Source organism: Dermacentor silvarum, chromosome 8, assembly GCF_013339745.2.
Source record: "Dermacentor silvarum isolate Dsil-2018 chromosome 8, BIME_Dsil_1.4, whole genome shotgun sequence".
In the NCBI taxonomy this organism is placed as follows: domain Eukaryota; kingdom Metazoa; phylum Arthropoda; class Arachnida; order Ixodida; family Ixodidae; genus Dermacentor; species Dermacentor silvarum.
Genome location: NC_051161.1, coordinates 1,848,691 through 1,875,647, shown reverse-complemented (window position 1 = coordinate 1,875,647; position 26,957 = coordinate 1,848,691). Strand labels below are relative to the sequence as shown.

The window sequence follows — 26,957 nt, the reverse complement described above, 5'->3', positions numbered from 1 at the left end:
CAGTGGAAACATTCAAATTCACCACTCCCAAAGAAAGCGAAGGCCATCATTTCCGCCGGAGAGGTGCTGTTGACATTTTTTTTTAATCATCGGGGGTCATTATTGATCGAATTTGCTAAACCTGGAGACCCTATCAATCTTTTCCGATATTATGAAGCGCTGGATTGGCTGTGTGAATCAAGAACAAGCGATATAGAAAATTTACGAATGGGGTCATCTTGCTCCATGGCAATGTCCGTCCCCACGTCGCTGACGTGGTTAACACAAAACTGGCAAAGTTCAAGTGGGAAACGCTGCAACAATCCGCCATACAGTTTGTTGTCGCTGACTTCTGCAGATGTGGGGTCTCACACGTGCTCTTGGGACAAAGGAACGACAACACAGTAGTGCAAACAATCAAAAGGGAATTTATTGCACCTTTCATACACTAATACATATTAGCCGAATTACTACCAATAGAACATTCACATGGGCGCGCCACAAATCAAGGAAGTCCAACTCACTGCGACCCGATAGCGAGCGACTATGTTCACCCCATGCTTTGACACCATCGCCTAGTCGTTCACGTGTACGGTCACGCGAATGGTGGCGCGTTCGAACGATCCGTGTTCGTCCATACCGGTGTCCTGCTCTTAGCCTCACGAGACGGTCCTGCGAAGCGGGCTGGCGCCGACCCCCAAGCCAAGAGGAACAGCCTTCTCCCTTTTACGCCCACCTAACCCCCCGCCGTCAGGTGGTGTTAGCAGTGCAACACTAGCGCCATGTCTCGTAATACGCTGCAACTCCGCCGCCGTAAAGCTACACTGCAAAGCCGGATTACGGGAGCCATGCGGGGAAAACAACATCAGGGGACCCGGGAGAGTCGCGCATCCCTACATCCCCCCAACCTTAAATCACTGCATACTCCGGCGAAACATGTCAGCACTGTCTAACATCAACGCGTACTCCGCGAACAAGAGGTAGTACAATGCAGCAGTGGCCGCACCGAGGAAATGTCCACACGTTATCCACAACATGCGAGCTGACATTGTCTCTGGGGTTCACTGCTGGCGTCCGTTGGTCACAGCACCAGCTCTGCAGATTTGATGGCACGACTCCAGCACAGGACTCCGGAAGGTTGGCACGAGCAAGCGTCGCTCGCGCCTATGCGCTCTGCCGGTGAGAGCCGCTGAAGCCATTGGTGACTGCCGGCTCTTTTCCCAGTCGCCGAGGGTAGCGAGCCGGACACAGGCGGCCGCCGAAATCGCTGCGCCGAACTGGCCACAGGCATCTGCATCGCCTGGGGTAGCTCGATTGTAGTCCGGGGCAGCAGCGCTGACGATGTGCAGGTGACAGCAAACCAGGGATGACTCCGCTCACGCTGCGTACACTCAACGCACTCAACAAACACTAAAGTAGTGCAAGGGAGAGGAATTCTGTATGCACATCGCCCACGTGGTACGATGTTCAATTCGGCTAACAAAATTTCGGGCGTCTATTCATATGCTATATTCACGTGAACAAAGCCCGCTTTCTTTAGTCGAATGAGTAATTTCAATTCGTGCGAGGCTAACTAGAATGAGGGAAGCAAAGTGCGACACCTCAACACCACGGTCCACCAGGTTGTGTTCCTCAACGTGCGACAGGCGGCTTTGTTAAAGCCTTAGGCCTAATGCGTCACTACTTTGACAACAACCGGCATCCAAAAAAAAAAAAAAACATCACCCAAAATGGCCACAACAGGCAGCCTCGAGGAGACTATAGCTCTGTGAGGTGGTCCTACCCCGCTCGGTGCACACAGCATCCGAGTTGACAGCGCCCACCGTCCCAGACAGTGTCGGAGCGCCCGGTGCCAGGCAGCAATACCAGTCAGCCCATACCGGCACCCGTGGCCTGGCCCACCCGGCTCCCTGAGCTGCGACGTCCGAAGTCAAAGAGATAGAAGAAGCTATTTACATAAAAAATTCGGACCACCCACGAGGCTTCCGTACTCACTCGCTTCAGGCTTGCCAATGCTCTGCGGCCGCTAGGCCTCGCTCTCCCAGGATGCAGACCACGTGGCTCTCGTACCGACGAGTGTACTTCAACAAAACACTCGCGAAAAGGCTTAGCATGTTGAAAAGTTCAAACACGCTACAGCAACCGTCGCCTCGCTCAAGAAAGCACGCCGCCGACAGTAGCGATCAAAATCCACGCTAGGACTACGCTTTGGTTGAAACAAAGGTTGTCTCGAACCGAGCAAAACTTAAAATTATCGTCCGATGCCCTAAGAGCCCCATGTTGGACGCCAGGTGTGGGGTCTCACACATGCTCTTGGGACAAAGGAACGACAACACAGTGCAAACAATCAAAAGGGCATTTATTGCACCTTTCATACACTAATGCACACTATCCGAATTACTACCAATAGAACATTCACATGGGCGTGCGACAAATCAAGGAAGTCCGACTCACCGCGACCGGATAGCGAGCGAATATGGTCGCCCCATGCTATGACACCATCGCCTAATCGTTCACGTGTACGGTCACGCGAACGGTAGCGCGTTCGAACGATCTGTGTTCGTCCATACTGGTGTCCTGCTCTTAGCCTCGCGAAACGGTCCCGCGAAGCGGGCCGGCGCACGCGCGAAGTGTTCGTGCATGTTGGTCGCCAATCCTAAGCCAAAGAGAAAGCGCCTTCGACCTTTTTCTCCCAAGTCACTCCGCCGTTCAGTGGCGTTAGCATCGCGACACTTGCGCCATCTCTCGCAATGCGCCGCAACCACTACGACCACCGCCAACGCTTAGCCACGCGGAGAAGCCGGATTACGGGAGACACGAACTATGTGGGGAAAACAACATCAGGGGATGCGTGAGAGTCGCGCATCCCCACAACTTGCACCTCGCCTTTTTTTGTTATTTTTACACATTCTTTAGACATTTTGCATAACAAAGAAGTATTCGAGCGCGCAGCCTTCCGCGTCGGATTTAGCACCAAAGTCTAACTATTTACAAGTTTTATTTACAAAGTCCAACTATTACAACTATTCGCAGTCCAACTATTTACAAGTTGTACTTACAAGGGGTAGCGAGCACTGGCCAACATGGAAACCAGCCGACATCAAAATAAGGCCCGTCGTCCTCAGATCAGCCAGAGGCTGCCTATGGGTACGTCCCACTACATTGAAGTGTCAACATCATCTTCCTTGAATAGCACGTGGCATGACCCCTGATGGCAGAAGCGCCGGCCCGGCACCACTAAGGACCTACAGCAAAGGAAGGGTGGTAAAGCTTGAGTCTCGAAATGTCGGCAACATCGCTGGTCAATGGAACGTAAGATTTAGGCGGACTGGCGGACACAATCTCATGCGTGGCATCAGTCACTTGTCTAACGACGCGGTATGGGCCCATGTAGCGAGGGAGGAGCTTTTCAGAAAAGCCCACATGTTGGGAGGGGGTCCAATGTAGCACGAGGGCACCCGGAACAAAACGTTCGTCGCGGTGTCGCTGGTCGTAAAGGCACTTCTGATTGTCTTGGGAAGCAGCAAGTCCACTACGAGCTGTCACATGTAATCAGCCCGGGCAACGGCGTTGTGTGCATATTCGCTAGTCGAAGTCGCAAGGGAAGGAAAAAATGTGGAAGAAACGGCCTCGGTCAGTTAGCAGCTGGTTCCAAGAGCAGCTGGCTCTTGGAAGACGTGACCGTCGAGGCTGGCTCAAGCAGAGAAGGAGCGTGCGGTCTTCTTTCTTCTCTTGTGCTCGACCCACTCTTGCCCTCGACCCACTACCTACAGGTGGCACTATTGATGTGGGGCACTGTGTACTAAAATTACATCATGGAGGAGAACGTCCGCCACGTCTGTAGCACAGCTGGTCTCCAGCACTCGTGTCATTGCATAGAGCGTCGCTTAATCGGTAGCGACGGCAACCCATTTGTTTCCTGAAGCAGAGGTAGTAAAGGGTCCGAGAAGGCCCAAACCGACACGGAAGAAGGGCTCAGGTGGGACATTAATGGGTTGAAGATACCCAGCAGGAAGTGTAGACAGTTTAGTTTGGCATTGACAGAGCTCTCAGGCGCTGACATAACGCCGCACTGAGTGGGCTAGGCCAGGCCAATAGAAGCTATGGCGCACGACGGTCATGTGTGCGAGTAACGCCAAGGTGGCCAATGGTAGGGGCTTCGTGAAGCTCACAAAAAAGCTGTGGAGAGCAGGTGCTATGGAATAACTAGAAGGTCAGGACCGTCAAGGTACATTTTACGCCTCTACTATACGGCACCATCCTTCAGGGGGAACATGTGCACAGAGGCGTCATTGGTACAGGATTGCAGGCACTCGATTATTTCTCTTAAAGGGTCCCTGAAACGGTTCGGACAAATTTTGGAGATGCGTAGGGTACAGCTACAGTAAAACATTCATGTCACAATTTAAGTGAAGCGTCTCATATTAAGAGAGCTACGGGCGATTATAAGTTACCCTCCTCCCTAGCCATGCATTTCCTCCTCAACTCGTTCGCCGAGTGATCAGCGCTAAGCTCTGCCTTCGCTGGCTCTACGTCATGTTGTGATGTGTTGTCGCCTATTTCCGGTTGTCTTGGAGCCAGCGCGCGAAGGCTCTCCAACCTCTCCGCTAGCCGCCCAGGTGTTGATCCCCAGTGAGAGCGATCAAGCAGCGTGCGTTGCGAGCGTTCTGTTGCAGCGCCGAGCTTGTCCAGTATTCCAGTAACCTAACCACAGGCGAGCTGGGTGTTCTGACGGATAGCCAGAGGCGTAAACTAAAGCCCCTCCATACCGCTGTGATGAAGGAGCTTCGTAGACGTACATGAGCGCCCTGATCGGCATGCGCAGTCCAGCCATCTGGTGGCGCAGAGCTTAACCAGCCGAATACAGAGCTAATATTCCTGTAAATAAGTGTAAAACATTTTAAACATGACGTGCTCAAGATTACACTCCTGCCAAAAATTTGAGCCAACAGCAAAGTAGAAAAATTTAGTGATATACACTCGCCACTCCTCTCTGTAATGCCCTCTGGCCTTGAGAGTATGTAAATAAATAAATGAAATACATTTGGGATGTGACATGAAAAAAAATGTAGTGTGCCAAGAGAGCTAAAATTAAGCATGTATATTTCGGAATGTTTAAAGAGTGCAAGTTTGCACTATGCAGTTTGTCATTCTTAATGAATTGGCCGGTGGCCGCCGGTGCCAGCCTACCTCGCATCATTTCTCCCCTCTCAAAAGTGGCCATCCTGGTCGGCTGATGCTGGTGGTTAAGATAAAGTGATGGGACAGATCTAATGACGAAGGTGGTCACAGAAATAAATTATAACGACCACTGCACAGGATGGCGAAGGGTTTGAATGGTGCACTTCACTCGCGGGTGTAGTACGGCATCATCTGTACTAAATAAACAACTTTGGGACAGGGACGTTGTCAACTCGAACGAGCATCAACACTTTGGGGCACGACCTCATAATTCACATCGCTAAGGTGGTGCACAATCTCGTATGAGCCAAAGTATCGTCACAATAATTTCTCCTAGAGCCCACGGTGGCCCACAGGTGTCCACACCCACACATAGTGTGGAGATGGGTTTGCACTAGGCTCACTCTACGAGCAACGGTCAGGAAAGGGCACGACGCTCCTCCACTCTGCAACGCACCAAGGCACTACGGCAGGGTTTGTCGACTCTCCGACACAGTGCAGAGAAGGCTCCGGGGTCAGTTCGCCATCGGACACGGATTTATTCACCCAATTCACCCAAGTGTGGCAGTCACGGTGCTTACGGGCAAAGGCTCACCGCAAGACCGATCAAGTACGCACGCCCGCTGCACTAGGGCTAACCGGGAAGCGGCCCACCAAGCTCGAGAACGAAGAGTCGCGAGAGCAAAGGTCTCATGTAACCAACTCGTTGTGGGCCTCTGAGCATCTGCCGCGGCGAGGAAGCTCTTGGTGGAAGAGAGTTCGGGTGGAGGGGCTGCCCGGGGGCCGCCACTCAGGAGGCCAATCGGGGAGCGTCCCGGTGACATGTTCTCGCACGGGAAATTAGCTCCGGCGCGCTAGCCATGTCCGCCATGTTGCCGTTACGGCAGTGGTTCTCGGGGATTGAGCTAAGAAAAACGTGTGAGCTGGGGGACGAGGCGCGGGAAGGCACCTCGATCCCCACAATAGTCATTGGAGTTACTGGACATTCCGTCGGCCCTGTTTCTAACGGCAGGCATTGATACTCTGCTGGCTGTGCATGCGGTTCCGAGCGAGCTACTAAGCTTCCTCGGACTTTCTGCATGAAGCCATAAGCATTGTCGCTTCTCGTGGTGCCATCGTCTACTGGGAGCATGGCATCTAAGGGTGTCGAGACGCAACGTCCATAACGTCCATAAACAAGTTATAATGGGGTAAACTGGGTTGTCTCCTGCACAGCTCTAGTGTACACAAACGTCACATGTGGCAAAATTTCATCCCCTGTCTTGTGCTCTACATCAACATGCATCAACAGCATATCGGCCAGGCGCTCTGTTAATTCGTTAGTTTGGGGGTGATAGGGTGTGGTCTTCCGATGGTTGCGATGGCTTCTGTGCATCATGACGACTTCGTGTATTAAATCAGCAGTAAATGCTGCACCGCGATCAGTAATGAGGACGGTGGGCGCACTATGACGCAGTATAATGGCGCGGACGAAAAACTTGGTGACTTCAACAGCAGTTCCCAAGGGTACAGCTTTGGTCTCGGTGTAACTGGAAAGATATAGTCGGTGGCGACAATTATTCATTTGTGTTCCTGAAGATGACGTGGGGAACAGACCTAGAAGATCCATTCCAATTTGGTGGAATGACGCTGGAGGTGGGTCCAGAGGTTGGAGCAGACTGGCATGCTTGACAGGTGGTACTTTACACCTCTGACAGTCACAGCAAGTTTTCACATAGTGCTGAAAAAACGGAAATAGCAGTGGCCAGTAGTATTTCTGGCATATGCGCCCTAGTGTTCTGGTGAAGCCTAAGTGTCCGGCACAGAGCTCGTCATGACATGCCTGCAAAACTTCCTCTCGCAGTGCCGTAGGGAGGGAAGTCCTGACTATTGGCAATGTATTTCTTGGCGAGTACGTTGCTTTGCAGGCAGTACAATGTCAGTCCTCATGACAGCGGGCATGGGATAACATCAGCTCCTTGAAGGCACCGGATGAGGAGAAGCAGTTCTGTGTCCGCACACTGATGGTCAGCCATCTGCACTGCATCAACAACACCAAGAAATAGCAAATCTTGCTCCAGGTCTGATGATGTCAATGGAATTGGAGCATGGTACAATCAGTCAATGTCACTGTGCTTTTGTCCAACTTGGTAGATGACAGTTATGTCATACTCCTGAAGGGGAAGGCCCCAACGAGTGAGGCGGCCAAGTGGATAGCCAATAAAACAAGTGGGGGTCACTGAAGCAAGTGGGGGTCACTGAATGGCCGGCCATTCTGGTAGGATCGAAACTTATTGATGACCCAAGCGACTGCTAAACACTCTTTTTCAGTGGTCGAGTAGTTAGACTCTGCCTTTGTGAGACTACGACTCGTGTAAGTGATTAGATATTCCGTACTGTCTTACCGTTGAACAAGAATGGCTCCGAGTCCCACATTGCTGGCATCTGTGTGAATTTGTTTCAGCAGCGTTGTCAAAATGTACGAGCACCGGATCTGTTTGAAGTTGTTTGTGTAATTCTGTGAAGGACTGTTCTTGGTCTTCCATTCAGCAATTTTTGAGAATGCTTCAACGAAACGACAGTAGCAGATGCAGAGGCCCAATAACCGCTGAACAACCTTCTTGTCTTTAGGACGAGGGAACTCGGCAACGGCAGCTTGGGTCCGGCCAAACACCCTGGGGGCTGACCGTGTATCCAAGAAACTGAGTTCCTGGAAACCAAAATGACATTTTTCAGGCTTGTTGGTGGCATTTGCCTTGCGGAAAGCATTGAAGACGCTCTTCTGCCATGCCAGATGTTCATCAAATGGGCTTGAAAACACATGGTCGTCCAGGTAGACCAGGCACATCTGCCACTTTAGTTCAGTGAGTACGGTGTCCATCATTCGCTGAAATGTGGCTGGAGCTGAACAGGCCGAGGGAGTGCTTTGAATTTGTATAGCCCATCAGGAGTCACGAATGCAGTTTTCTCGTGGTTGCGCTCATCGACTTCAATCATACAGTACCCTGACTGGACTTGGGGACCAGTATGGAGCAGGTGACGGCGAACAGGGTTCATGCCGTCCTTCCTTGAATGAATTGTGACAGTTCGTGAGGAAACTATCGATCTCCACAGGTCGCTCACCAAGTTGCGGATGAGGTGCATTTGGAGAGAACCCGCGGAGACCCACTTGGCAATAAGGACACGTCCTGTAGATGTGTCCGGCTTCACCACAGTGATAACAAAGAGAGCTGTGGTCTGTGGTCTTTGGTTCGCCAGACATCGCTCTTCCTCGGTCATGTTTCAGCGAAGAACGGCTGGCTGGGAGCCTTGAAGCCTACTTTCATTTGTTCAGCAGGGTGTACGAGGCTAGAGATATTGCACAGCAGAGAATGCCGCACCAGCTTCTACATAAGTCATTTCAACACGCTGCCGCTGCTGTGGTGCCTCATTCCATTGGGGAACTTGGATGGCTTGCCTGATTTTTGCGTGTACCATTTCAGCCACGAAAAGTTGCCTTACAGGCAGGTCAGATGCTTGCATCGTCTGGAGTTCCTCCCTGATAACAGCCTTGATCAGCTCTCATGAAGCGCCAATTTCGTTGCCTAGAGGGACGGCAGTGAGGTTACTTGGAACCACGGTGTCGCGGTTGTACCGTCTGACTTGCTGTTGAAGGGCTTTTTTCATAGCCTTGGCTTCGACGAGAAAGACTGAAAGTGTCATCGGCGGCTTGCGAATGAGGCCGGCAGAGATTTCTTGCTTGACACCTCACATTAGGTGACGAACTTTCTTCTGCCATAGAGGCATCCGCAACACTGTCATTCTGTCGTTCGAGGTTTGAACCCGTGCCTGGATCTTGGGCCCAACTCTGTTTTCTTCTTTCTGTCCACTTTGGCATAGGCGTTGAGAAACTGCCGATGAAATTCATCCCACAATGTCAACATTGCCTCATGGTTCTGGAACCACGTCCTCGTGGAATGCTCAGGAGCAAAATACACATTACGTAGCTTGCACTCTTGGGTCGCGACCCGCTTAGTTGGCGACCCACTCGAAGTGGTCAAGCCATTTGTAGACATCTTTAGAAGTGCCTCCATGAAATTAATCTGGCGTCTGGGGTTGATTGTCGATGCACTGTGCTGGAGTGGTAACCGTGGAAGATGGTGGATTCATCATCCTTACACGTTCGGGCAGACCGTGCCATGGCTGGAGCCCCTGAAGGCGAAAGCTGGTACATACACGTAGAGGGGTAAGCTCCATCGAACTACTAGCTGGCTTGTGTGTGTTGCTGTTGGCAGGAAGACTGGAGATGTGCTGGGTAGAAGGCCTCCAGAGGAGAGAGGAGCCGATCGTACTATGGGGTGTGGGAAGTACGCGCACCTATCTTCTCCTGCATACTCTTCTCCGCATGCCTCAGGAGCCGGCGCTGACACGAGAGGGAGGCACTTTGCCCTCTCTTGGTTCTCGCCCGCCTCTCGCAACGCGCGTACCCTTGCGGGAAGAGGGGAGGTATCCGACGGGTGAGGAGGACATTCTCCTCGCGAAAGGTAAAAAGAGATAAAAGTGTGCCACCGGGAGAGATCGCTCTCTAGTGTCGCTACCTCTAACCTGCCGGAACGGATTTTACCTGCTGTAACCCGTGAGTGACTTCGCTTGCGTGACTACCACACGCAACGAGGCAAGCCTATTTATTACTTATTATACAGAGTGGACTTCCCTCTGCAAGTGTGCCTTATTGCCCGCAGCAATAAACGTCGTTGAGTTGACTCGCTCGTTGCCTTATTCGCACGAACCCTACGTAGCTGCGATTGCAAGCGCTACGGGTTGGGTATCGTACCCCCCACAGGGGGAAGAAGCGACAGGCATCCTGGGAGTCGGTAATGACAGCCAGATTGGGGCGGTTAGGGTGTAGTGTAAGTGATAGTCACGGTGATGGCCCCCATCTGGTGAGGAGTGTGCCAGACGCATGCTCCTCACCATGCATCCGTGACCATAGATTCATGCCGTCGCATAGGGGGTAGGGGCTGCTGCTTCCATGTAGATGATGACTGCAACTCGGGTGCCATCCCTGAATACGCGCATCAGTGCTTGAGCACAGGCGTGCGTCATTCTGGTTGGTGGTCAGGGTGCATATCTTTAGGTATAGGGGCCACTGAAACGCTATCGCAGTTATGAACAGGGAGTGGAACCCTGGTGTCTTTGGGAAAAGAAGTGCCACATGGGGGGTAGCAGAGGCATGTTGCGATGTGCAATGGTGGCAGTGTGATTGCCGCAATGGGCCTCGCCAGTGGTGTTGTGCATGCTCAGGTGGAGGAGTTGGTGTGGGGAGATGGGAAGGGGTAACAATCTTGATGGTTCCGCAGAGAAAAACAACCATTTGGATGATCTCAGTGTGGGTGAGATTGTGGTAGGGGAGGTGGTATGTGATTTAGCTAACAATCGGAGCTTGAACTAGACGAAGGTTGTCTTCTTCAAGAAAGCCACCTCCGCAGTGAGATGATCCAATGAAATTGGATGAGTTGCTGTCGTACGAGGTGAATTGTGTGTGTGGGTTTGTCATTAGATTGAATGGTGAGGAGAAGAATATGAATGCATCAACGCATGGTATTGGGGAGTCGTTCACTTGTAAGGTGTTTTCTTGTGGCGGGGTTGTCTTGTTATTTTGTGGTAGACTAGGAGTTTGAATTTTGTGGGGATCGAGGTGCCTTCCCGCGCCTCGTCCCCCAGCTCGCGCGTGGCGCTTAGCTCGATCCCCGGGAACCACCGCCGTAACGGCAACATGGCGGACATGGCGAGCGCGCCGGACCTACTTTCCCGCGCAAACCGTGCTTCTCCCCCCCGGGATTGGACTTGCCCTGCGAGAACACGTCACCGGGACGCGCCCTGATTGGCCTCCCGCGCGGCGGCCCCCGGGCACCCTCTCCACCCGAGCTGTTGTCCGCTGAGCGCTTCCTCGCCGCGGGAGAGGCTCACAGGCTCGCAACGAGGTGGTTACACGAGACCTTTGTTCTCGCGACTCCTCGTTATCGCGCTTGGCGGACCGCTACCCGGTTAGCCCTAGCGCAGCGGGCGCGCGTACTCGATCGGTCTTGCGGCGAGCCTTGGCCCGTAAGTGCCGTGACTGTAGCACTGAGCTGTACCTTGGGTGAATAAACCCGTGTTTGTTGGCGATCTAACTCCGGAGCCTTCTCTGCGCCGTGTCGGAGAGTCGACGAACCCTGCCGTAGCACCTTTGTGCGTTGCGGAGTGGAGGAGCGTCGTGCCCTTTCCTGACCGTCGCTCGTAGGGTAAGCCTTGTGCAAACCCATCTCCACAATTTCTGACTAGGTAAGCTCACCAGCAGGCTTGGACCATGTTTAGCGGCTTCTTGGAATGCATCTTGGATTTCTCCATCATAGGCTTTGTAATCCAGAGTGTTACATTGTCAGCATAGAGCTGATGATATACACGAGGGATATGTTGGAGGAGAGGCAGTAGCTTGGCCATTGCCGTGTTGAATAGGGTCGGTGAAAATACCGAGCCCTCTGGGGTACCTCGACCCATGAGGTGACTTGAATCGACACTGTTAACCCTGACGGTATCAGCCCAGTCAAAGAGCAAGGCGCAGTTATAGTTGTAGATCTGAGTGCCACAGCACGAGGTGGAGACCAGATTATCAAGGATGAGGTCGCGGGAGACGTTGCCAAATGCTCCTTTCAGGCCCAGTGCTCGGACGGCTTGCATATGGGCTGCGCTAGCTTTTTTAGTAGGGTTCTTACACCCCCTTCAAATCCTTGAAAACCCTTGAATTCCTTAAATACTGGGGTTCGGGGCGATTTTGAACATTAAAAGTAAAAAAATTTGTGTAGGAGCTATGCCACAGACACTGTCCACCAGGAAATAATCATAGATTATGTTTTCTTTTAAGAGTGTCGCTAAGCGATTTCAGTGTGGCATGTCCACAACCATGACCGATAGGCTTGCTTAAAGGGAAACTGAACAGGTTTCCAAAAAAATCGAGTTATAAGCACCATTTGATACTTTTGAACACCCTGAACACGAAAATCGACAAGAAATTTGACATGGCGCAGCCAAAAACGCGTTATTAGCAAAAAACTCCGAGCTGCGACTGGGCGGCGCGCGGCGAATCTGGCTCGCATCGATGATTGGTAGAGCGCACCGTGACGTCAATCCATGGGTCCACGAGAGCCCGCCGCAACGTGACAGCTTCTCACCAGGTACTGCGACTACCTTCCCGACGATTTCGCACAGTTCAGTTGCTGTTGTGGATAATTTTGATCACTTAGAGGTGATTGGCGTGACACCATACGCGTTTGAACCAGTGGCCCGACGAGAAACACATTCGCCAAGCGCGAGCGATCGCCAGCGCGGAAGTTGGAATGGCCGGAGCCTGCCAGATTCGAGGACCTAATTGCGACATTTACCCGCGTTGACAGTATCGCCTGGTACGTATTCGTAAGTTTTTCTGAAGCTGTACCATGTTATATAGCCTTAGCAGTCAGAGTGCGATTGTATTATTTCATAGCGGGCGTCCTTGCAACAGAATACGGAAAGAGAGACTCGTTTTGTACACAGTGCATTCTACTGTTGCTGGTTTGCAAGTAATAAAGTGCGACTGCCGAATTGCCCTGAAGGTACACATCGCATGGAAATTATTGTATTTGCAATATAATTTAATTCAGTGTAGATATTAGGTCCAATGATGCGTTCTGCTGTGCTGTGACCGCAACAAACAATGCGTGCAATCATTGCGTTATTCGATCTTGCAGCGAATGCGGAGACGCACTGTCAGCACAGTGCATTTTGCAGTTACCAAGTTACTAAGAGAGCAATACAATGTGCAGACGTGCCAGAAAAATATACGCCGCACAGAAGTGAATTTTTCTTAATTTTGCAGTATAGCTGTGCTGTTTTGTGACCCAAGGTGCTAGAAGTAGCGTTGGACGCCGCGACGGCCTGCTTGGGCTGCTTGCAATGTCGTGCGGGAATTTGACAAAAAACAAAAAAGTGTGCCACTGCACGCTGTTATGCATATCTATGCGGTTTACTGTAGTTCTATTTTATGCTTTTTGGCCCTCGATTCCCGGTTGTGTTGAAACGATCAGAGGTAAAAGCCCACTCCTGTCGTTTCACGCTTTTGAACAATCCGTCGCTTTCCTTAAAGCAAGTGATGTAAGCACTCATGCATATGGGCACTTAGGTATCCGAGTGCGGCCTGATGCCTGGCGTGATACTGAAACTTTTATTTTAGGTGTCTTTTCTACCTGATGTATATTTCTGTTGCGACAGGTGTTCCTGCATGCACTGTAGTGCAATGGAAATAGAAGAAGAATGTTTGTGCTGCCAGGAAGTAAAAGAAATTCTTGCAAGACAGAAAAAAGAAAAAAAAGTATCACAGAAGGCTGCTCTCGGTGGCGACGATTCATTCTGTTTATAGCGAAGATCGATGGCACCACGCCTGGCCTTAGTCGAGCAGATTTCACTGGAATTCCCATTGCAGGCATCAGCGATAAACTCTGATGGTAATCACTGTCCCAAAAATGTTTTGAACAGAGAAGAGCGGTTCTTGAAGGTTTGAAATTACTTCGTTTCACCGCTGCGATCCACTGGGCAGCTTTTTTTTTTCTGCCGTGGGAAATTGTGAAAGATGACGTCATCTCGGCCGCCGGTGCTCATACAGCCATAAGCAGCGCAAAAGGACGGCATGGTGACACTGTATGCTTCTTAGACGGAGTTCTCCTTGCGGTAACAGTCCTTTGAAGCGTTAGCCGGAAACGCAGGGTGGAGATCTTGATCATTTGCGATAAAGGCCATGGATACAACACGACTGACGCGCAAAACGTGCACACGGTTTCCGGGCGGGCGCCTGGGACCCCTATATTGACGTCATTTCCACTAGCTTTCCCCTTCCGCCGCCGCCGCGGGCTGACTCCGCGACATGATCACAGGGATAATCCACATACTTGAGCTGGTAGCAATGTAATGCCTTTGCAGCTGTTTGAGGATTGTCCAGCTTTGTGTTGTGCATATAGGTGCGGATTCTATTGGTGGGCTGTTTGGTCTGTGGGGGGTCTATGACGGTGCAGAGGAGTGGCTATTTCTCGGTAGTGCTTAATATGCCGTTGAGAGGATCACACAGAGTGTATCAGTTCTTGGCAGTGATATTATGCAACCTCTGTCTTGATTCGGGCTATGCGTAGCTTTAGTCTCTCGTGACGGCGGCGTTTTAACCGTTTTGCAGGGCCTCTACCTTTATGCCTTTTGCAAAGAGTCTGCCTAAATTAATTTTCTCGACAGGCAGTTAGCAGAAACACAGCAAATAGAACAGCAACAATCACAGTGCATCTTTAGATGTCACCACAAATTTCAGTTTCTTAGTATCAAATAAGAATGCAGTGTACTTGTCTGTGGTGCAGGCCAGGCCCGTCTGTTCGCCAGGTGAGTCGTGGTCGGAGAACAGAGGCGTCACGGACAACTAGCAACCGGAGCTCGTCGAGTGGCAAGGGCAGTGGAGGCAGTACCATCAAGCGAGGCACCGATACGAAAGTGTCTCGGAAAGAGGACAGCAAGCCTCGTAGCAAAGACAAGGATGCCAAGAAGGATGAACCTGTGGGCAAGGTGCGCACTTTTGGTGGGATCCCCGTCCTGTGTGTTTTCACAGAGTCTGACACATTTAAAGGGGTCCTGCAGCACAGCTACCCCTGTCATTGCTGCACCTCTCTTAAGTAGTGCGGCACTGTGGCTGGCATGCTGAACTTGCTTGGAGTTTATTCCCGGATGCTGATCAAGAGTGCTGGTTCTACACAAACCTGCTCTGGAATTTGCACTTGACATCCCCACACAAGGCAGAGGAAGGAATGCAACACATGATTGATGACCCCGGTGCTGTTTCCTGATGTATTTCCTTGCTAAGCTGATACCAACAATCTTTTTCGGGGGTGTCGCTCATGACCAACTGCACTTCTGCCAACAAGAGTTTAATGCAACCAAAAATAATTAGTTAACTCTTGACCCTCAGTGCCTTAGGGACATTGCAGGTGTGGGAAGGCATTATTGATAAATACAAGCAGGTCAAAAGCAATCAAAGCTATTGTGACAAACAGCAAACAATTGCGAAACGCAAGAACATCATCACAGTGATGACGCAAGTAGCTGTTGGACTTAATACTCTTTAGGCAGTTGGTTTCTCTTTAATAGATCTAGGAAAAACATTATTGAGTTAACCTGTTCTACAAGTGGTTTCCTTAATTTTTAACATATGATCCCTGTGCAATGACTCACAAGTTAGTTGAAACGAATATGTCATAGATTCTGCCATTTTAGAGGGCAGCCCCTAGGCGCCCGTTCCTTCGACTCTGCCACTAAAGGATAAGAGAGTGAATTCGAAGTGCAGCAGAGGATGAAAGACAGTGATAGTGAAGAGCGTGCGAAGGGGAAAGCGGAGGAGGAGAGTATGGCAAAAGGGTGAGGTGGAAAGTGGATTGCTGCACGAGACATGCTCCACCACCGAAGGATGAAAGACAGGGATAGCGAAGAGAGCGCGAGTAGAGTATGTATGGCAAAAGGATAAGATAGCGAATTCGGAGCGCAGCGGAGGATGAAAGACAGTGATAGCAAAGAGAGCACGAGAAGGAGAGTATGGCAAAAGGGTGAGGAGGAAAACGGAGTTCCGCACGACATATGCTCCACCACGGAAGAATAAAAAGAGAGAATGCGGAGCGCAGCGGAGGATTAAAGACAGTGATAGCAAAGAGAGTGCGAGGAGGAATGCAGAGGTTGAGGGTGCATCAGAAGGAAAGCAGAGGAGAGTATGGCATAAGGGTGAAAAGGAAAGTGGAGTGCTGCACGAGACGTGCTCCACGGCAGCAACCTGCTACGGGATGGTGCCATAGTAGTGTGCAACGGTCACCTGATCGCCGATGACGTCATTACTGAGGCATGGGGCGAGCGCCTCCATCGATAACATATATGGAAACAAATCACTGGCATTGGCTTCGGACCCACTGCGCCATGCACTACTTGCCTGCGCCACTGCCGCTAGATAATGCGCTCCGCACGAGCCACGCATTCCGGTGTTCCTGCTTCCTTTCTGAACAATGAGTGACGCAACCGGTGGAAGTGCTTCGTCTGCTGCTAAATGAGCTGCCCATGCAGAAGCTCAGCACTGCCGCTGGGAGGTCCCTGCCGTTTAGATTTAAATTCCTTGCTTCAATATATTGCGAATTCACAACACCTGAACAGCTGCGCTCAAATTTCACATTTTCACAGTCATTTTTTACAATATGTTGTCTAGAAACTTTAAAAGTCTAAGCATGTACCTACACATTGCAAGTAGCTCCCAGCCAAGAGTGCGCTTAGCACGAGACTCACTGAAATTTCTCGAATACTTACTAAAAACACAGAAAACACCTCAATTTTCCACTCTTTCCAATTTATCAACATCGTTCTGAAGCTAAGGGTTCCATACCAAACAAGCATATTCTACAACTGGGCAAACATTACAACTGGGCAAGCATTAGCTTTAATAAGCCTTTAGTTTCTGAGGTAAAGTGCTTTGTATTGCGTCTTAAAACAATCATAGGCATGCTCTTGATATTACGTAGTCGGTATCACGATGCCAACTTAAATCTTGTGACAAGTACTCCAAGGTATATAGCACACCAGAGGATACATCAGCATCATGGGAAACTCCACCATCGATTGCAACATGCCAAGTTCTTAGTAGAGATGCTGGAATAGTGAAATTTGCGAATGAAAGAATAAATAATTTATCATTTCTAAACAAGAGACAGTGAAAAGAGATAAAGGCAGCTATGTTAACCAGATTATTAACTGTCTAATCGGCTGCTCTGCTCTGGGGGATGGGTGTAAAAAATTAAAAGAAAGCATGACGAGGTATACTTTTAATTATCAATTTATTCAGTACCTCAAATGCCCCATTGAAAGGGTATTACATGACAGGGGGGAATGAGCTATACAATTTCTTCAATAATGTACTTGAAGTGCGCAGGATCAGTGAGCAGCACAACATTCCGTACGAAGAGAATCTGGTTGCACAAACACCAGGAAGGCAACTGATGATGGCTACAGTTTTTCATTGAGTCCTGATGATTTTAAATAACACACTAGCACTTTTATGAGAACTTGAGCTGAAGTCTGTTGTGACCAGGGTCCAAATTCTGTTTTCCTTAAGAGGACGGTTTCCAAGCTTGTTGATCATGGTGCAGAGCACTTCTCTTTGTGCACCGAAACGAGGAGAATCGCACACAACAGTGCAATCGTCTCTTTGCACCCAGAAACTTCACATTAGGCGAAAACAGCAATGTGGGCTTGTTGGTATTGCGTGACAGAGAACTAGTTGTAGCGCTAAAAGGTGCCGGAAGAGAAGAAAAACAAGACAGACACACGCAGCGCTACTAGCAAATACTAGTTGTTGCTAGTAGAGCTGAGTGTGTCTCCCTTATTTTTCTTCAGTCCCTGCGCCTTTTAGTGCTACAACTAGTTCATGTTAGGGGGTTGTGGCCATAGGTCGGCAGTGTGGGAGAACACTCACTCACACTCACTCACCATAATTTTTTCCAGGCCCCGCACTCACTCACGTTCACACTCACCTCCACTCACACTCACAGCACTCACTCGCACTCACACTCTCTGGCGCTCACTCGCACTCGCACTCACCTCCACTCACACTCACAGACACTCACTCGCACTCATCTCCACTCACACTCACAGATACTCACTCGCACGCGCACTCACGCTCACTGCTACTCACTCGCACTCACCTGCACTCACACTCACTGGCACTCACTCGCACTCGCACTCACCTGCACCCACAATCACTGGTACTCACACGCACTCACCTGCACTCACTGGCACTCACTGGCACTCACTGGCACTCGCACTCGCACTCACCTGCACTCACACTCACTGGCACTCACTCGCACTCACCTGCACTCACACTCACTGGTACTCGCTCGCACTCGCACTCACCTGCACTCACACTCACTGGCACTCACACTCACCTGCACTCAATCGCACTCACTTACACTCACATTCACTGGCACTCACTCGCACTCACCTCCACTCACACTCACTGGCACTCACTCGCACTCACCCCTTTGAAATGAGTGCGAGTGTGAGTGAGTGCACTCATTAGTCACTGTGCCGATCTATACCGCTCACAATTCGTGTATATTAATAACGAAGTTTACAATTTAGCACCTGTTGCATCGGGAGTGCGCCAAGGCAGTGTTTTGGACCCAGTTTTATTTTAATATACATAAAAGATTTGCCACATCCGTCTATTCGCTGACTATTGTATTTCGTATCGCGAAATTAATCACAGTGATAATTACCATATACAAAATTCTGCCTTGGTGTCAGGAGTGGCAGATGACTCTAAATGCCAAAAAAATCTGTAACGCTAACAGTAAGAAAGAAACAGATATCTGAGTTTACTTACATTATTAATGACACACCTCTCACTTGTGCATTTCAGCGTAAATATTTAGGTGTCACTTTAACATACGCTCTCGGATGGGAAAGCCATGTTAACAAAATAACCTCAAGTGGAAATCAATGTACATGCTGAGCACTAAACAGACTCTTCTTTCTGAGGAGACACCTTTGTCTTGCGGCCCCAGATAAAATTTGATGGCCTACAAAATGCTTGTTCGAACAGTGCTGGAGCACGCCAATATTGTTTGGTTTCCGTACAAAATATAACTCATTGCAAGAATGGAAGGGGTGCAGAGGAAGGCAATAAGGTTATGTTTTAATAAATACAAATTAACGGATTCATTGACTAAATTATTAGAGAGAGCTGGTTTATTAACAGTGCAAAGTAGAGCAAAACTAGCACGACTAAATTTTTGTTTCAATTTATTCATGGTCACATAAACATTGACGTCAGCCCCAAACTCTCTCTGTCCATTTCTCTGTCATTAACATTAGACGTGTGCATGCTTGCCGCCCATGCTCGCTAAGCTCCCCTTCGGTCGGATTGAGCCGAGAGAGCGGGAAATAGAGGGAGAGATTGACTGTCCGTATACTTAGTCAACCACTTAACGCCGAAACAAACACAAAAGGGAGAACAAAGCGGTATCTATCATTGCATCTTCGCTTTTTCTCCATGTATGCGAGCGTGCGTGTCTGTTAATCTGTGCTAACTTGGCTAGTCCCTCTTCCGCTCTGTCTGTTTATATAAGGAGCCTGTACGTGTACGTTTAAGAGGGAAGCAGGAAGAAATTGAGGAGAGATTCCACCCTCTGAAGGCGGATGACCAGCGAAGCTGTAGCAAATCACACGGTATTAAACGTCTTCACTCATTGGAAGTCATGGCAAAATTTGTCGGTCATGATTTGGATATGTCTGCCATCAGCTCTCCAGCCCATACATATTCCCTGGTGTATTAACGAAAATGTCGCAGTTTCGCCCGAAAGGCGAAGCTTCACTTGCGATAGCAAATTAGTAGAGAACTATACGAAGCAAAGATAGTAGTTTAATGGGCCGTATAAAGTTGTACACATCCGCCTTCTAACTAAATAGACAAGCACGGTGTTACGCGCTAACAGGTAAACATGAACGCATCTCGCTCGATGACCGCGGAAACTCGCTGTCAGAACGCTGAGTAAGGAGGCGCAGCTATAGCCGTGAGCAAATTGACCTTCGTGCCGCCTCTCGCTTCAAAGCGAACTAAACGTCGAAAACGCGGCGCATACGAAGTAACCGGCTCTAGTTGAACATTGTGGAAAAAGGGCGCGCGCGCCCTTTTTCCACGTCGCAGATCGCTTTCGAGATACGACACCCACGCGGCCGCCGCCAGAGCACTACGACCCCCCCCCCCCCCCTCCCCAATGCCTGACGCGCGACAGAAGCAGCGCGCTTCCGCCCCGCCTTTTCCCTCGCGCGCGCGAGATTGAGCAGCAAGTGTCGGCTGACCCTCGCAAGCTTGCACGCTGCGACGATTTTACCGTGTTTGGACTTTATACGGAACCTCACAACGACGTCCACGACCACGGCAGTTCTCTTGGAGTGTCCATATAATTGCTATCGCAATATAATATATCCGCCCCTCTCATTATACATTGTCTCATTCATGCCTGATCCTTGGATTATTACGACCTTAGTGCGTGGTTTCTATCTTGACGTGCACAATCTGCTAGTGCGATAAGTCATCACCGCTAGTGAGCTTGTACACACAACGTGCCTCCATTTTTCCGCAAGCAAGGTGAACCGATATCACCTCTGCTTATCGTTCAAGCACTCACCACGTTCACACTCACTTCCACTCACAACCACTCACTCATGTTCACACTCACCTGCACTCACACTCACGTTCACACTCGCCTCTACACACCCAGAAGCACTCACCCCGTTCACACTCACAGCAGTCAGTCACGTTCACACTCAGCTCCAGTCAGCACTTAGTCACGTTAACACTAATCTCCACTCACACTCACAAGCACTCACCACGTTCACACTCACTTCCACTCACACTCATTGGCTCTCATCTCCACTCACACTCACTGGCACTCAGCTCCACTCACTTACACTCACTGGCACTCACTCACACTCACTCGCACTCACACTCACCGGCACTCACTCGCACTCACACTCACTGGCACTCACTTCCACTCACACTCACTGGCACTCACTCTCACTCGCACTCCCACTCACACTCACTGGCACTCACGCGCACTCGCACTCACTCCAACTCACAGTCACTGGCACTCACTCGCACTCGCACTCACTTCCAGTCGCACTCACTGGCACTCACTCGCACTCGCACTCACCTCCACTCACACTCACTCACTCGCACTCACCTGCACTTACACTCACTGGCACTCACTCGCACTCGCACTCACCTCCACTCACACTCACTCACTCGCACTCACCTGCACTTACTCACTGGCACTCACTCGCACTCGCACTCACCTCCACTCACACTCACAGGCACTCACTCGCACTCGCACTCACCTGCACTCACACTCACTGGCACTCACTCGCACTCGCACTCACCTGCACTCACACTCACTGGCACTCACTCACACTCACTCGCACTCACCTGCACTCACACTCAGTGGCACTCACTCACACTCACGCCTTTGAAATGAGTGCGAGTGAGTGTGAGTGAGTGCACTAATGAGTGAGTGCGCCGACCTATGGTTGTGGCTATTCATAATGGTAGTGAAAAAACAAGGGACGATGTGAAAGAACACAGGACAAGCAGTTCTGGTTATTCTGATAAGGAAAGACTAGGTGGATGCTACTCCAAGCCATTGATGGCAAATGTGCATTACATCCCGTCATGGTAAGCAGTGCGAAAGGCGGAGCTTTAGATGGGGATCCAGGAAACAACAGCACTGGATTGTAAAGTCCGACAAATTTCATTGGGGAAGCTCTTGTGCAAGCTTGCAGGCCTTTCTTGCCGTGTCCGCTCTTGCTCATTTCTTAATTAAGTGAAATGTGAAGCTTGCACGAACTCTGTTTTGTAAAAAAATTGCAGTTATATACATTCTTGTACACACACATGCAACGCTATTTGCAATGACATCATGACAATGGCAGTAATGAAAGGCGAACAGCACGTCACAAAACTGACAAGCAGTACTGCATACTTTAAAAAGTGTGATACTATGCCACTTTTAATTAGCAAATTAATGAAACTAGTCAAATAATATATCGTGACAAATTTTTACAGCGAAGCTGTTAAGAGCTAGTTCCCCCAGGATTGTGTCCGTGTGTAGAAAAAAACTGCCATCATCAGCATTGCCTCGAGCGTCGTCGTCGTCTTCCGCAGCTGACTTGTGGGCACGCCTCGGTTGGATGTCGGATGCCGTTGGATGTCGGGCCGAGCACGCGCTCATGCCACTGCTCCTGCGTTCGTCGTCGTCGTCTGCTTCCACAACTGGCTGCGTTGCGGCTAATCATTCCAGCGTAGAATTTCACTTCTCTTCTGTCGTCGTAATGGGGAGGCCACATTTACGGGGTATGAGCTATTCATGAGCAACTGACAACGTGTCCTAACTTGTTTGAGCAACGCCGCCACGAACGCACTCGAGGAAGGGCTCGTCGTTGACGTGCCAATTCTTCTGTGAGGGCTTCCAAAGCCCAGGCGAAACATGAGGGAAGTGCCGCGGACCCCGAGTTGAGGGAGCGCAATGTTGAGGTCAAACGTCAGTGAAGAGTCGCCGACCCCAAGTTGCGGGAGTTAAATGTTGAGGCCAAACGTCAGCGTTGGCTTGCCCTCCAAGAACCCAACAACTGTGGTGCACGCCACGGCAACGCTAGCACTGACTTCCTCGGTGCGACGGCCAGGTTTCAACGCGAGTTTCTCAACCGAAACGTTCATGAATCATGATAGACATGTTCATTTGGGTGATGCCCAACAATGATGCACCCATTCTCATCGTGGGGGCAATATTCACTACAGCAGACCCACCATAGTCACAGCTTCGCTGGCTTTCATCTTCACAGTAGTGGAAGGGCTCTGAATTTTTATATTGGCTGCCTAAAAGCGAGCCGTTTTAGCAATTATATGGCCACTCCAGACGCATTCACAAAGCCAACACTGCCGTGCTATCTCGCCATTGATGGTAGATATATACCTCGTATGTGAAATGTAGTCTCCAGATATGCAAGAATGACAAAACAAAGTGGACGCACCGTCACTGCTTTGCTTATGATGGGGGAGCCAGCGCAGCATTAGACTGCTGTAAGCATTGTGCACTCTATAAGCACATTGGCATTCCTGCTGAGTCTGTATGTGCTGGTCCGAGCAGAATGGGCAGTAAACGTCAAGCTAACATTCTGTAATATTTCACTGGGCACTGATTAATGTCTCGTCAGTCTCATCTTGTACAGCAACAAGATGCAACTCCACTGGCAGCACTCCCGCCAGCGTTGTGAGATGCCCGGCAGCCTTGCATCGCACCAACATGTCGCACCCGCGTATAGTTTTAACGTCCGAGGAGTGCAACACCTAACCTTGCTGTTGCTGCCAATACTTCGCTCTAGCTGAAGCTACCAGTTTTTATTAAATGACTGGAAAATATCGAGCTAAATTCATCTTCCCCACACAGGCGCCAGGAACTGGTGCCTGTGTGCAGCAGTCACGGCTTTCCTGTAGCAGAATCATTTGTAACAGTCCTCACTTCCATCATTCTCTATTCCTCAAGACTCCAATAAAGTGTTATCATCTATTATAGTTGAAAGAAACGAATATTTGACAATATCGAACAGTGAATTCTCTAATCAAATATGAATGAAATAGCAGCAACTATTCGATTGGTATTCGAAATTTTAAATATTTACACACCCCTAGTTTTTAAGTTGAATACCCTTTTATCCATAGAACAATTTTTTCAATAATGTGCCACCAATATTTCAGGAGATAGTAGGAAATAATGTCAAATGACTTTTCAACTCTTAAAGGGTCAAATTTTTTCGAGAAAAGCAACCTCCAGGACCACACTTCTTTAATTTCAAATCTAAATTCTTCAGAGTGACTGACTTAAGGGGGGACGCGGCTTTCGCATCACAAAAGTTGGCCAAAAAATCTATTTCATGAAAATCACATTTTCAGTTTGTATGACTTCTTTTCTATCTAATTTCAAAATTTCGTCACGGAAAATCGTGCAGAAATGATGTAAAAAATGTTTATCGAAGCTAAGGTGGCAAAGAGTTTCTCGAAAATAGTGAAAAAATGGCATTTTTCAAGCCGCGATATCTCCGCAACCGTGTAACCTAGCGCCGCCATCTTGGTCTCTATGGATAGCACGATTCACTGTCTTCAAATTTGGTGCCTCAGCCGGCTGCACCAGGCAAGACCAAGCGCACAGCAAGCAAAAGTTTCAAGGACTCGCGACGATTTCTGATTGGCAGCTCGCGCCACGTGTCTATACGTGGCTCCGCATTGGTCTCCCGGGCAGTTGCCCTTAGCAACCGGCGGAAAGGTCGTCTGCTCGCCACACGCGCTGACAGCGCTGAGGAGCCGCTAATTTCGCGTCTTTTCAACTCGTCGCAGCGTGGTTTCGAGATCGTATCTCACTCCTGATAACGGACCGGCACTCGCTCGTTTGAGAAACGAAAAACGTTGTCAAGCTCGGCCCATCTTAGTTTGGAGAACGGCTCTCGTCTGTGATCATGGGCCGGCGATCGTTCAGAAATAAACGCAAGACCACGCATCAATTTGGTGCTTGTAAGTCGAAACCACCGATCTCTAAAAAAAAAAAAGTTTCCTCTGGCGACTTCTGCAAGCAGTGACAATGACGGTGGCATGCAGCACGACGCGGACTTGCAGCTGAGCACCTCAGGCACAGATGGAGCATCGTCCGCGCATATTGGCGAAACTGTTCAGTAACCCCTGGAGCAGTGTGTTGTGCCGGTAGAAACATTCGCTCATCGTGCTGCGCAGGTTGCAGACATCGCAGACGCTCAGCCTAGTACTTCATGAGAAGATGTGACGCCGACTACCAGCACCACTGACCGGTAGCACAATTCAGGCCCGATTATACCCTCATCATGTGTCTCATGAAGCATCTCGAAATTGAACCACGATAGTTCGAGAGTCGCTAAGTGCGACGGAGCGCAAGATGACATTGATGAGCCAAGGTGAGAGTAGCATCGAAACTCGGGCCGAAGAGGAGTTTTTCCTCATGCAGCGTGCGGCCCTGAATGGTTTGCTTGGCAGCGGTCTGTGCCAGCAGTGCAAATAGCCGCGGCTAAAAGACAACGATGAAACAAAGCATGGTCTGGCAATGAAGATGGTGCTAACCTGCACTGCTTGCGGTGTGGATGCGGATAATGCATGGTCGTCACCGCGAATGGAAAATAACAAGGCTTTTGAAGTGAATATTGAGGCCATGCAAGCTATCAAATCAATTGGCAAAGGTGCAACTGCCCTCACTGATTTTTGGTTTGTGATGAATGTGTCTCATGGAGGTTTACATCACAAAACATTTCAAAAGCACCACAAAGCAGAATTTCGGCCTGCTGGCGAGGTAGCTGCGGCACGTGTTTTTGGAGGCTCTTGTGGCCGTCTGCGAAGTGTACAGTCAAATGGAGCCAACACCAACAAAGAATGTGACGGTTGTCTATGACGGGACGTGGATGACACGCATCCCACATCGGTGTGGGCACTGTTATAGAATTCTATACAGGATTGGTGCTTGACTGTGTTGTTTTATCGAACCACTGTCATGGATGTGCACTTGGCCCCAAAGAAGGGGATGATGGATACAGCGATTGGAAGAAGGCACATGTTTGCCAGAAAAACACTGAGGCAAACTCGGGGCAAATGGAAGTTGAGGCAGCGCTCATACTGTTCAGGCGCTCACTAGAAAAAAAATGACTTGCGCTACACCAACATAGTTTGTGACGGGGACAGCCGCACTTTCCTGACTTTGTGCCAAGACAGGACGTATGGTTTCATACCTCTGAAGAAGGAAGATTGCATCAACCACGTAAAAAAAAAAAAAATGATGGGAACAGCTCTACGCACCCTCATCACAAAAAGCAAGAAAGACTAACCGATTGGAGGGAAAGGTGGCCTGACACAAAATCTAATAAAAAAATTGACAGGCTATTATGGTCAGGCCCTAAGAGAGAAAGCTGATGTGATAGAAATGTAAAGAGCTGTAATGGCTTCGTTTTATCACGTCACTTCGACCGACGATGATCCGCACCACGATCTTTATCCACCAGGTCCTCATAGCTGGTGCAGACACCGGGCTTCAGAAGCTGAAGGTGAACCACAGCCGTCTGAGACCCCACATTGCCACTGCCCTGCTGCCCGAGTATCAGCGGCTTTCGGATCCACAGCTTCTTGAACGGTGCCAGGGCAGAAAAACTCGAAATGCCGCTGAGAGCCTATATTCAATCATTTGGTCCATTCTGCCAAAAGAACACGCTTTATTGATAGCTGCAGAGACTGCCGTCAATGAAGCGGTCTGCAGGTACAACGCTGGAAATCTCCGTGCATATGCAGAACTTAGCTCAACTCTTGCCTCCAGCCTGGAAACCATGCACTCCGCCGATCAGCTGAAATGATGCCATGCAGAAAAAGAAAGCTGTAAAAGCTCCTCAGGCTAAAGGTCAGATGGTAAAGCGACGCTGCATCGCAAAGGACTATAACCCTGGTGCCTATTAAATTTTGACAACTTTGAACCTTGTTTTCTCAGTACTATTTTTTTGGCATGTTGCTCAGCTCGTGGAGCAGATATCTTGGTAATTACTTGTGGGGTGTCATACGTCCTCTTGGGACAAAGGAGCGACAACACAGTGGTGCAAACAAACAAAGGGGCATTTATTGCGCCTTTCATACACTAATGCACGCTAGCCGAATTACTACCAATAAAACATTCACATGGGCGTGCGACAAATCAAGGAAGTCCGACTCACCGCGACCCGATAGCGAGCGAATATGTTCGCCCCATGCTGTGACACCATTGCCTAGTCGTTCACGTGTACGGTCACGCGAACGGTGGCGCGTTCGAACTATCCGTGTTCGTCCATACCGGTGTCCTGCTCTTAGCCTCGCGAGACGGTCCCGCAAAGTGGGTCGGCGCACGCGCGAAGCGTTCGTGCGTGTTGGTCGCCGATCCCAAGCCGAAGAGGAAGCGCGTTTGACCTTTTTCTTCCAAGTCACGCCGCCGTTCGGTGGCGTTAGCATCGCGACACTCGCGCCATCTCTTGCAACGCGCCGCAAACACTACGACCGCCTGCGGCGCTTAGCCATACATAGAAGCCAGACTACAGGAGACGCGAGCTATGTGGAGAAAACAACATCAGGGGACGCACGAGAGTCGCGCATTCCCACATACTTTATACATTTTGATTGC

At 49.8% G+C, this 26,957-nt stretch overlaps 1 protein-coding gene across 2 annotated transcripts in view; it reads left to right on the top strand.

Annotated features, from left to right (window-relative positions):
• Positions 1–26,957, top strand: part of LOC119460517 (katanin p60 ATPase-containing subunit A-like 1) — a 169,377-nt gene that overhangs the window by 52,637 nt on the left and 89,783 nt on the right. For both annotated transcript variants that reach the window (XM_037721437.2, XM_049672298.1), the window contains exon 4: positions 14,532–14,733. In XM_037721437.2, the coding sequence (XP_037577365.1) occupies positions 14,532–14,733 (202 nt within the window). The remainder of the gene's footprint in view (positions 1–14,531; positions 14,734–26,957) is intronic.